The 13143-nt window shown below is 37.3% G+C and overlaps 1 protein-coding gene across 13 annotated transcripts in view; it reads left to right on the top strand.

Annotated features, from left to right (window-relative positions):
- The window catches only part of LOC112640728 (transcription initiation factor TFIID subunit 13), a 92653-nt gene that overhangs the window by 68890 nt on the left and 10620 nt on the right, over positions 1-13143 (top strand). For all 13 annotated transcript variants that reach the window (XM_049111006.1, XM_049111007.1, XM_049111008.1 and 10 more), the window contains 5 exons: positions 5831-5906; positions 7650-7807; positions 10385-10554; positions 11008-11178; positions 12289-12420. In XM_049111006.1, coding sequence (XP_048966963.1) covers positions 5831-5906; positions 7650-7807; positions 10385-10554; positions 11008-11178; positions 12289-12420 — 707 coding nt within the window. The remainder of the gene's footprint in view (positions 1-5830; positions 5907-7649; positions 7808-10384; positions 10555-11007; positions 11179-12288; positions 12421-13143) is intronic.

Below are 13143 nucleotides of genomic sequence, written 5' to 3' on the forward strand. Positions count from 1 at the left end.
AGGGTTCTCCTATTTTTTTTTTTAAGATTTATTTATTTATTCATGAGAGATAGAGAGAGAGAGGCAGAGACACAGGCAGAGGAGAAGCAGGCTCCATGTAGGAAGCCCAATTCGGTACTCAATCCTGGAACCCTGGGATCACTCCCTGAGCCAAAGGCAGAGGCTCAACTGCTGAGCCAGCCAGGTGTCCCTCAGTTCTCCTATTCTTATTTTTGCTTTCTTACTACCACCAAGACAATTCTATTTTTTTATAAGTTGTCATAAGAGATCTTAAGGTTTTATCTTCTCCCTGGTTTTTTTTTTTTTTTTTTTTGGCCATTGATACCTTTCAGCAAATAATATATTTTTTAAAGACTTTATGTATTTATTCATAGAGACACAGAGAGAGAGAAAGGCAGAGACACAGGCAGAGAGAGAAGCAGGCACCACGCAGAGAGCCTGACATGGGACTCGATCCAGGGTTTCCACGATCACGCCCTGGGCTGCAGGCGGCGCTAAACTGCTGTGCCACCGGGGCTGCCCAGCAAATAATATTTTTAATTCACAGACTTTGAGAGCGCAAGATGTTTTGTAACATTTTGGGATGATTGCAGCAAGAAAGTCTTGGCAACTCTGGCGGTTATAGCAATTGAAGACCTCTTGCATATTTATATTTTCACTAATCAGGGAAGTTTTTTTTTTTTTTTAAGATTTTATTTATTTATTAGAGAAAGAGCACAGGCAGGGGGAGGAGCCGGCTGAAGGAGAGGGAGAAGCAGTCTCCCTACTGAGCAGAGAGCCCCATCCACATTGGGCTTGATTCCAGGATCCTGGGATCATGCCCTGAGCTAAAGGCAGACACTTAACCAACTGAGCCACCCAGGCACTCCTCAGGGAAGATTTTTTATTTTGCTATGATTAGTAAACAAGTGTTAATATATGCAATAGGCATAGTTAAGGAGCACTTTTTTCATCTATTCTTTTTCTTAAGTTTTTAATCACCCAATGCTCATTCTCACAATTGTACTCCTTAATCTCCATCACCTATTTCACCCTCTCTCGACCCATAACCATCAGTTTGTTCTCTATAGGTAAGAGTCTGTTTCTTTGTCTTTTCCCCCTCTTTGTTTGTTTGCTTTGTTTCTTAAATTCCACATAAGAGTTTCTTCATCTATTCTTTTTTTTTTTTTTTTTTTTTTTTTTTTTTTTTTTTTTTTTTTTTTTTTTTTTTTTCTTCATCTATTCTTAACATTAAACATCTTTGAGAGTGCATAACTTGCTTCTGGCCTTTGGATGCTTACAGAAATTAGCTTTATAAATTTTGTATCAAAAATTATAGTTTTATATTTAAGAGCTTAAGTTTATCTAATACTTACTTCCTTATTACAGTTTCTATAACTGTATTTTTGCACTCCCAAAACTAGAACTCAAATTTTAAAATTGATTTTTTAAAAATTAAAGTCATATAAATAAAACAGCGCTTCAAAGCTATCTTACCCATCTTTGTCTATGATTTCTATTTCTGTCATTTTTAACCCACTTAGCTATTTCTTGTGCTATATATCTCCACATTTCTGAATAACACGCTTCTGTTACTATTTTTATTATGTCCATTCCCTACCAATTTTAGACTTAGCTACCATACTCTTCACCCACAATACATTCACATTGTCTACTCTTTCTTTCCAGTATGTATCATTTTGTTTAAATCAGTATTCAGTGTTAACATTACCATGGCCATGTAAATTTTACTTATATCTGAGTTGTGTAATATAATATGATTATGTTTCCTTTTTATACAACTTTTGTTTTTCATGGAGACATTAATTGCCTCAGTTTTGGTGTGCGAACATGCTTAATTTTCTTAGTACCTCTCATTAAACACTCAGTTGATAGTTGTCTCTTTTCCATTTTATCCCCCATTGGAGACATTCTGCAGGATCACTCTTGCTTCACTTTATATTCATTACCTCTAGGCCATTTTATTCAGGCGTGAGTCCTGAGACTTGCCTTCATTCTCCTTCTGGGAATTTCCTTTGTCTCCTCTCTGTATTGGATCTCTTGTTTTCAGGATCTCCTGTAGCTTCCTGAAAATGGGCACATTAGAGGTAAAGTTTCTGAGACTTTCCATGTCTAAATATTTCCCATTTGATTTGTTAGTATAGCTGAGTATAGAGGGCCAGGATGGAAATCATTAGTTAGAGTTTCAAAGGAATTGCTACATGTTTCAGTGTTCTTATTAAGAAATCTGATACTGGGATCCCTGGGTGGCGCAGCGGTTTGGCGCCTGCCTTTGGCCCAGGGCGTGATCCTGGAGACCCGGGATCGAATCCCACGTCGGGCTCCCGGTGCATGGAGCCTGCTTCTCCCTCTGCCTGTGTCTCTGCCTCTCTCTCTGTAACTATCATAAATAAATAAAAATTAAAAAAAAAAAAAAAAGAAATCTGATGCCATTGTGACCAGATCCTCTCTATGAAGACTGCTGCTTTTTCCATCTGGAATTTTTTAGGACTTTCTTTTCCTTCTTTTCCATGATGTTCTAAAAATTTCATGATATACATCAGAATAAGATTCTTTTCCTTCTATTCTGCTAGGTAACAATGGGACCTTTTAGGCTAGAAACTTAAGTTCTTTGAACTTAAAAAAATATTTTTTAGTTAGCAATTTCCTCATCTCCATTTTGTGTTGGTTGTTTCCTACCATATTGTTATTTTCTAAGTTCCACCCAGTGCTGCTAACCCCGTACTACCCAGGCCTCTGCCTTCCCACCCCTAGACCAGCCATTCCCTAGCCCTGGCAATACACCACATGTGAGAAGTCCCAGCCTGCTGGTAGGGGACAGGAGGGAGTGAGGAGATGGGAGCCTTACAAGAACTGAGGCATCTGTAGGTCCTGCTCATCCCCCAGGTTCCCAGGGCAGAACTGGAACTAGGGCCCAGGTACAGCCACTGAGGCTGGGCCTGGGTCTCTCAGCCATTTGGCTTTGTTTCCCTGCCCCTCTGTTTACTTGTAAGTCTGTCAGTCTATTCCTGGGAAGCTCATTACTATGAGCCCTGGTACCTTCCTGGTCTGTCCCATACCGTTAACCATAAACTGATCTCTTACTAAAAAAAAAAAAAAAGTTTTCCTTAAAAGAATTTTTTTTGTACATCTCATTTTTGTTTCTTGGTTTTCTTTTTTCCTCTTACATCTCTCAGAATTTAAATTGTTTTTGTCGGTTTTGTTTTCTGAAATAACTCTTTCCAAATCCCCCCTTTTTAAATATTTATTTATTTTTAAAGATTTTATTTATTTATTCGTGAAAGACACAGAGAGAGGCAGGCAGAGACATAGACAGAGGGAGAAGCAGGCTCCATGCAGGAAGCCTGACATGGGACTTGATCCTGGATCTTCAGGATCATGCCCTGAGCCAAAGGCAGATGCTTGACTGCTGAGCCACCCAGGCATCCCTAACTTTTTATTTAAATTACAGTTAGTTGGGATCCCTGGGCACTTACATGCAACACCTGGGCTCATCATAGCAAGTGCCCCCCTTGATTCCCATCACCTATTTCATGCATCCCTCACCCACCTTCCCTCTGGTAACCATCAGTTTGTTCTCTATAGTTAGGAGTCTTTTCCTTGCTTTGCCTCACGCTCTTTTTTTTCCCCTTTGCTTGTTTTGTTTCTTAAATTCCACATATGAGTGAAATCATGTGATATTTGTCTTTCTCTGACTTACTTCATTTAGCATTATACTCTCTAGCTCCATCCATGCCATTGCAAATGACAAGATCTCATTCTTTTTTATGGTTGAATAACATTCCATTGTGTGTTTATATACCACATTTTCTTTATCCATTCATCAATCAATGGACACCTGGGCTGCTTCCATAATTTGGCTATTGTAAATAATGCTGCTGTAAACGTATCATTTTATATACATGTATCCCTTTGAATTAGTGTTTTTGTATTCTTTGGGTAAATGCCTATCAGTGCAATTGCTGTATTATAGGGTAGTTCTATCTTTAACTTTTTGAGGAACCTCTATACTGTTTTCCAGAGTGGCTGCACAGTTTGCATTCCCACCAATAGTGCAAGGGGGTTCTCCTTTCTCTACAGCCTAGTCAACACCTGTTGTTTCTTGAGTTGTTGATTTTAGCCATTCTGACAGGTATGAGGTGATATCTCATTGTAGTTTTAATTTGTTGTATTACAAAGCCATAGTGATCAAAACAGCATGGTACCAACAAAGAGACACATAGATCAATAGAACAGAATAGAAAACCTAAAAATGAACCCACAACTATATAGTCAGTTAATTTTTGACAAAGCAGGAAAGATTAACCAATGGGAAAAGGACAGTCTCTTTAACATAGTGTCGGGAAGGTTGGATGGCAACATGCAAAAGAATGAAACTGGACCAGTTTCTTATACTATATGCAAAAATAAATTAAAAATGGATTAAAGACCTAAATGTGAGACAGGAAACCATTAAAATCCTAGAGGAGAACACAGGCAGCAACCTCTTTGATATCTCCTGTAGCAACCTCCTACTATATGTGTCTCCTGAGGTAAGAGAAACAAGAGCAAAAATAAACCATTGGGACTTCATCAAAATAAAAAGCTTCTGCACAGTCAAGGAAACAATCAACAAAACTAAAAAGGAACCTTTGGAATGGGAGAAGATATTTGCAAAAGACATATCTGATAAAGGGTTAGTATCCAAAATATGTAAAGGACTTACAAAACTCAACATCCCAAAAACAAATATCCAGTTAAAAAATGGGCAGAAGGCATGCATATACATTTTTGCAAAGACATACAGATGGCCAACAAATACATGAAAAATTGCTCAACATCACTCATTATCAGAGAAATATAAATCAAATTCCTTTTTCTGTTTTATTTTCTTTTTAAGATTTTACTTATTTATTTGAGAGAGAGTACATGCAGAGGGAAGGGCAGAGAGAGAAGCAGACTCCCCACTGAGTGCAGAGTCTGACTCAGGCTTGATCCCAGGCTTGATCCCAAGTCTCTAAGATCATGACCTGATCCAAAGTCAGACACTTAATCAACTGAGTCACCCAGTTGCCCTGCTTTTTCTGTTTGTTTTAGTCTCTGGCTTTTATCTGGGAAGCTTTCTTCAAATATCTGGAAATCCTTACTATCTGTGAAGAGTGAGGTATAAAGGGAAAAAAAAGAATTGGAAGGAAGTCTGTGTATATATATGGATTTGTCTACATGACAAAAAGTGATTAAGGGGAAACACTGTTTTATTGAAGACTCTCAACTGTCAGTTTCTATTAGTCTTTTCTCTTGGGCCAGATAATTTTCCTAAAGAGCAATCCAAGTTCCTGCCTGGGGTAACATTTAACCATAGCATCCAGGCTTCTAGAACTCAGCAGGTGAAAGCTACTTGACATCTTACTATAAAACTTGTGGACCGGGATCCCTGGGTGGTGCAGCAGTTTGGCGCCTGCCTTTGGCCCAGGGCGCGATCCTGGAGACCCGGGATCGAATCCCACGTCGGGCTCCCAGTGCATGGAGCCTGCTTCTCCCTCTGCCTATGTCTCTGCCTCTCTTTCTCTCTCCGTGTGACTATCATAAATAAATTTTAAAAAAAAAACAAAAAAAAAAACTTGTGGACCTTAACTTCATCTCCTTTCCAGAATGGCTTCTCCCTCCTTACAACTACGCTTGGCGTCACTGAATCCCAGAGCCTCTTAATAAATGGCATCAGAGAGTTACTTTGATTGGGGTCAGTGTGGGTCATTTGCCAAAAAAAAAATCAATGTTAGAGATTGAAAGGATAAACTTAGTTTCTGTTTTATATTCAGAGTAAACTTTATTTGAATTTCTATTCACACAGCTCATCAGAACATTCGGTCAGTAAGCCAGCTCTTGGAGATTCTTCAGGGAATCTGTCAAGATCAAGAGGGGAAGAGGTAATACTTTAAGGAAGGAGGTTTCATCATTATTTTTATTTATACTTGCAGATTTTGCTAAGAATTCTCAATTCATAGAAAGAACCATTTTTAGAAATAATCATTATTTTTAATGATATTATTTGCCTCAAGGTAGTTGAGCTTTCACTGGGTAAGCGAAGAAGTTGTCTCAGAAAACGTTGAAAATATTTGAAAGTATTCATTTTAATGGCCTAGTAGCAAATCTTGGCTCATGAGTTAAGCACTAGTCTCTGAACCCTATGGTTAATTTGTTCAGATATTATCGGTTTTTCCTTTGGGCTTCTCATCAGTGCAGCTCTTTTTTTTTTTTTTTTTTTTTTTTTTTTTTTGCTTTAGAACCAAACATCCTTCCCTAAACTTCAGCTTCATTCTATCTTATTTTCTTTAGTTCAAGTTTTACCCCATAAACAAAGCCATTATTTCAGATGGTTATAGAGCCAAATAGGTAACATAAACGAATGAAATTGACTATTGTGATAAGCACATAAAAATATTTGTCCTTTGCACAAAGAAATATACTTATCTAGTGTTTCCATTTCTTTTATTTTCAAGAAATTGTAGGACTGTAGATTTCTATGTTGAATCGATTTTAAAAATAGCAAGAAGTTTTTAAAAAAATTTAAACACACCGAAGAACAACAAATAAAGTTGATTGGTGACTGCCACATCTGTTCTAAAGCAACCCTTAATAATTATTATATTATGCTATAGGGCACTTAATTAGTCATTCCTATTTTTCTTTTATCTACCAATGCTGTTCATTTGGCAGTCACATTTCTTGTACGCGGGTTAATGGGAAATGTAGCATTTCTAATCGAATAATTTCAAATGAATAAGAATTCAGTTACATAAATTAGACATAGTATGACCTATCAGATTTCCCCCCAATTCCCCCATGAGGATGTATTTATTGTATGAATACATAAAAGTTTGTGTAGTGAGAGGCATAATCTCTTCATTGATGTAGTCCCTGTGGGTCCTAGAGCTGAAGTCATTTGCCTTTGTGTGTGTACTTGACACTCATACTTCCCAAAGGCAGGATTTGGTTAGATCTATTGACCACACCGAGTCTCGAGGTCCCTGTTCCAGGTCCAGTCCATTGTCATGGTAGCATAGTAGTTTCCAATAGATTCTAATAGCAAGAGTCACAAAAGCTTTTATATAGAACTTCTTCGACTTGCCTTTTTCAGAATAGGACAGGTTGACAGTTTAAAATAAAAATGAGATTTAAATTAAATGGTCTGATTAAAATCACTTTTACAATTTTAAAATGGTATTTTACAATTTCAGTTTGAAATATTAAAGTATTCATTGCTGGAGATAATGGTAAACTATCCCCCCACCCAAGTGGGTCGAGTTATAGTCTTTTCTTCCTACTTTTAGAAACACAAATGACATTCTGTTAATTTTATAAGAATTATATATGTGAGCTATTTTTTTCTTGATAGTTAAAGATAAATATGAGAATGCATATTCTTATGTTTTGTCATAGCAAAGAAAAATGTGAACATTTATGAGTTCTCTGAACTTAGTTAAGCAATGGGCAGCAAAAAAGTAGAAAAACTGGGTTAATTTGAATTTGCCATTTAAAAGCATATGTGATTGTAGATAGTGAATGTAAAGTGAATAATAGAGTTCAAATGAGTTTAAAATGGGCTAAAGATGAATTTTTTCAAATTCATTTTTTTCATAGGATGACTTTTATATTTATTCTTTCTACAGGATGACAAATCAAAAAAGCAATTTGTTTGTATTAATACCCTAGAAGACACACAAGCTGTTAGAGCAGTAGCTTTTCATCCAGGTGGTGGCTTATATGCTGTAGGTTCAAATTCAAAAACTCTGAGAGTATGTGCCTATCCAGAAGTAATTGATCCAAGGTAAGGATAGATGGTTTGTACTGTCATTCTTGCTTTAGTTTTTAATTTAGCTATATTGGTTCCTTTTTCAGGATTGCCATTCAGTAGTGTTTCATTTTTATTTCTTTTCTTTTTATGAAGCTTTTAAACTTTTATTTTCAGTGCTTAAGAAATATACTTAAGAATCATTGGTTAATGTTGCGCGCGCTGTGGCAACACGATTAGGGTCCTGAGGATAAGGGGATGAGGAAAATAAAAGTAAAAAGATGGGGACAGGAGGGACACAGTGGATGATGTCCAAGTAGCGTCAGCTTTATTCAAGGTTTTACAACATTTTATAGTATGAGTAAAACAAATCTAAGAAGGTGTCTATTTTTAGCATGTTTGTGAAACCCTCCACAAAGTTTCCCTTTCTCAGCATGCAAGACAGACTCACGGGTGCCAGAAGACCCTGGTAAATAGATAAGCTTGTTGATCCAGATGTGTATACTTCAAAGGAATATTAGATATGGTAAACAGACCAGCAAGGACAGCACAGACCCTTATTTACATTTATGACCAGGCCAGAATAAGTTGTATCTGTTGTGTTATGTGGGCGATCACGTACAAGCGAGCCCTGAGAACCATTGCTCAAGCCCTTTCTAAATCATCAACCAACTATTCACCCTTTAGGCTCCGAGCCTTTTGAGTGAATGAGGGACGCAAGTCCAGGCCTGGTTTGGTTCAGTTACTCCAGCTAGTCTGTGGTCGCCCACAGGTTAATTTTATAAATTTTTGTCATAAAATGTTTTGATTAGGCCATGAATTAAATAGGCAACTGAAAAGGGAATCTTTTGATCTATTTTCTAGATGAATATTAAGCACCTTCTAGGTATTGGCAATTAATCAGTCTTCTTTTTCTGTTTTTAATTATGAAACTTTTTGAACGTGTACAAAAATAGAGATTAGTACGCTGAAATGCAGTAATTGTCAAGATTTTTGTCATATTTGCTTCATCTTTTTATTTGTTTGCTAAAGTATTTCCTAGATATAAATCCTAGATATATTATTTCACCATTTAGGATGAATCTACAAAAACGTATACATTTTCTTATATAGATCTGGTGTTACCATATCTAATAAAATTTTTAGTACCCTAATATTAGTCTGTGTTTTAATATGCAGATAAGATACTATTACTCTTTTAAACCAATATTTGACTCCATTGAAGGCCAAACTCCTGAGGAACATGGCATTCAGGACCTTCTACAGCCATGCCTGGAGCTCTTCACCTACTATGGTGTCCATCTGCTTAGTTTCCATTCTGGAAGCCCTGGGCTTCTTCCTGCTACCCCACAGTCTGTTTCCTGTACTGCACATTCAGCTGGCACTTTCCCTACAATATTTTATCTTCACTAGAACTATTCTTCTGCCATCATCAGAATACTGTAAAAATTATCCCTGTCTGTTAAGGCCTAAGTACTTTGTACTGAACTCAGAACATTTATACCTACCTGCCTTATTGTATGCAGATAGTCACAATATCAACCCTTGCCAGATTTTAAACTCTAGAAAGAATTCTTGCCTCTTATTTTTTATTCATCTCTTGCCTTCCCTCAGCCCTAGTTAGTTGCTCATCTTACGTATTTAATAAATGTTTTTTTGAACTTTTTGAATTTGGAAGGATTAGAAGCTCTTTTTTCATTCTTCTAGGTTTCTGAGTTAAAATCCAGGAAAAATGTGTGAAATGGAGACTTCTTAAAAAAATAATTTTGAGGTGCCTGGGTGGCTTAGCCAGTTAAGCATCTGCCTTTGGCTCAGGTTATGATCCAGGGTCCTGGGATCAAGCCCTGCATTGGGCTCCCTGCTTCATGGGGACCCTGCTTCTTCCTCTCCCTCTCCCTGATGCTCCTCCTGCTTGTGTGCTCATTTTCTCTCTCTGTCAAACAGATAAATAAAATCTTAAAAAGAAAAAGTCTTGTTTGCTATGTGATCTGAAATAAGAGGTTAGTCTAAAAATACTTCATAATTTTACTTCTGGATTTTTAAAAATTATTTTTTAAAAGAATTTATTTATATTTATTTATTTATGATTTATTTATTCACTCATGAGGGACACAGAGAGAGAGAGAGAGGCAGAGACACAGGCAGAGGGAGAAGCAGGCTCCACGCAGGGAGTCCGATACAGGACTTGATCCCAGGATCACACCCTGGGCCAAAGGCAGGCACCAAACTGCTGAGCTGCCCGGGGATCCCAGATTTAAAGATTTTAAAGATTTTTATTTATTTATTTTACAGAGAGAGACACAAGCAGGGGGAGTGGGAGAGGGAAAAGGAGAAGAAGAAGCAATCTCAACACAGAGCCTGATGTGAGGCTCAATCCTAGGACCCTGGGATCATGACCTGAGCCGAAGGCAGATGCTTAACTAACTGAGCCACCTATGTGCCCTACTTTTGGGTTTTAAATATGCTTTAAATTCTTTCCATGAATTTTTAATTATTATTGGCATGTTGTCTGATACTTTTTTGTTCCCTCCCTCAAGAACAACTATAATACAGAACTTCATTAATTTAAACACGCAAGAAATTGAAATGTCTTTCTGTAATTTTTGTTTTTAGTGCATGTGACATCCCTAAGCAGCCAGTGGTACGTTTTAAAAGGAATAAACATCATAAAGGATCCATTTACTGTGTGGCCTGGAGTCCTTGTGGACAGCTGTTAGCAACAGGATCAAATGACAAATATGTCAAAGTGCTGCCCTTCAATGCAGAGACTTGTAATGCAACAGGTAGGTCCCAAGTATGTAAGCAGTGGCTAACCAATGTATTCTTAATGTTCTATGTTGTATCTTTGATATATCTCTGTATTACTTTCAATTTAATCTAAGAATATAGTCTTAAGAGTTTTTTATATTATAATTGCTTAGTTGCATTCAACTACCAGCAATGCATTAATGAATATGTTCCAGAGAGTACCTGTCTTCTCTTTCATTTTCTTTGGGATAAAAGAGAAGGTAACTCCATAGCTTTGTTTTAGGGATGATGATAACTGAATCAGTATTTTGATTTCTTAAAGTTCTTTGCTCAGTAAAGTGAGATTGATTATAGTATTAATCCCTAAATGAAAATGTAAACCACATCTCTTCCATTATTCTTGCTTAGTTTTGAGACAGTTTGGCAATCTCAAATTATCACAGTAAGTTGAGCAGCATCTTTTTTTTAAATTCTTATTGTTGTTTCAGGACCGGATCTGGAATTTAGTATGCATGATGGGACAATTAGAGACTTGGCATTTATGGAAGGCCCAGAAAGTGGTGGAGCCATTTTGATAAGTGCTGGAGCAGGGGATTGTAACATTTATACAACTGATTGTCAAAGAGGACAGGGCCTGCATGCTCTGAGTGGACATACAGGTATGCAATAGTCTCAGATGCTACTTATCTTTTTGTTCAGCCTGTGCTTCCCCCCCACCACTGCATTTTCAGTAATGGGGTATATTTTATCAAAAGGGACTTCTTCAGGCAGCCCGGGTGGCTCAGCGGTTTAGTGCTGCCTTCAGCCCAGGGCCTGATCCTGGAAACCTGGGATCGAGTCCTGCGTCGGGCTCCCTGCACGGAGCCTGCTTCTTCCTCTGCCGCTCTTGCGCGCGTGCGCTCGCTCTCTCTCTGTCTCTCTCTATCTCTATCTCTGTGTTTCTCATGAATAAATAAATAAAATCTAAAAAAAAAAAGGGACTTCTTCAAGACAGGAAATTTTTATTTTAAAAATTTAAATTGGGGGATCCCTGGGTGGCGCAGCGGTTTGGCGCTTGCCTTTGGCCCAGGGCGCGATCCTGGAGACCCAGGATCGAATCCCACGTCAGGCTCCCAGTGCATGGAGCCTGCTTCTCCCTCTGTCTGTGTCTCTGCCTCTCTCTCTCTCTGTGTGTGACTATCATAAATAAATAAAAAATTTTTAAAAATAAAAAAAATATTGGGACAAACTTGGGTACAACATAGTAATGATAAATAACATTTCCCTGGTATGCTAAGTCCTTTGTTTATACACATAATTTCTTAATTTAATCCTCACTACAACCTTTTAAGGCATAAAGTTTTATCTGTATCTTACACATGAAATGAAATTTGAAAAGGTAAGGCTTGGCCAGTATCTTATAGCTAAATATGGCAGAACTGAGATACAACCTCAGTTCTGTCTCTTGCAAAGCCACTGTTCTAACCCCATGATCCAGTGCTTTGCCATCATTTGCCATGATTTCAAATGATAATATTTTTTTCAGTACTAATTACGATATCCTGAAATACTGAATCACAAAAAAGATTGTTTAGTATGGTTTTCACATTGTACATTTTACTGAATTTTAGTTTTTTGAAAATTGCCGATGTATTTGATATATGTGGAAAATCTCTACCAGCTAGTATACTTGATTAACCAGATCATCACATGTAAGGAGTGCCTAGCTTTGAATGTGTTTAGGAAGAGCACTGTTCCACAGTAATAACTGAGTATATGATCTTTTATAGGGCATATTTTAGCACTTTATACCTGGAGTGGCTGGATGATTGCATCTGGTTCCCAAGATAAGACTGTTAGATTTTGGGATCTTCGAGTACCAAGCTGTGTTCGTGTTGTTGGGACAACATTCCATGGAACTGGTAGGTTTTTCTGGAATTTAAATGAATTTATGTGAGAAAGAAACTTTATAAAATGCACTTGCTTCCTCTCCCCTGCAACACATATGTTAAAAAAAAAAAGGAACAAATAGTAAAATAAATGCGTGGTATTTTATTGATTATCTTAAATTCTTTCAAAATACTTTTCATCTGTTACTTTCTTTGTAAAAATAAAATTCAGCTTAGGAAACTGAGGCCCAGGGAGATTAAGTATCATGCCCCAATTATTACATGGCAGGGCTGTTTTAGAACTTATACCTTTAGGGATACCTGGGTGGCTCAGTGGTTGAGTGTCTGCCTTTGGCTCAGGGCATGATCCTGGGATTCGGGATTGAGTTCCGCATCGGGCTCCTTGGGGAGGGGGGGCTGCTTCTCCCCCTGCTTCTCCCTCTGCTTCTGTCTCTGCCTCTCTTCCTCTCTGTGTCTCTCATGAATAAATAAATAAAATCTTAAAAAAAAACCTCCTACCTTAAAATATTTTTTTAAATAAATATGCAGCAGAGAAATTGAAATTGAACAAGTCAATTTCTTTGAAGTCACTCCTTTTCTTTGGTGTCTTTCCCTAAGGGACGAGTTTCTTATTTATTCTTCTATACAAAATCTGTTAGTATAATCAAGAAGTTTGTATATATCATAATCTGTTGTCTTTATTTATTATTATTATTTTTAAAGATTTTATTTATTTATTCATGAGAGACACACAGA

The sequence above is a fragment of the Canis lupus genome, chromosome 6, assembly GCF_003254725.2.
Source record: "Canis lupus dingo isolate Sandy chromosome 6, ASM325472v2, whole genome shotgun sequence".
Classification (NCBI taxonomy): domain Eukaryota; kingdom Metazoa; phylum Chordata; class Mammalia; order Carnivora; family Canidae; genus Canis; species Canis lupus.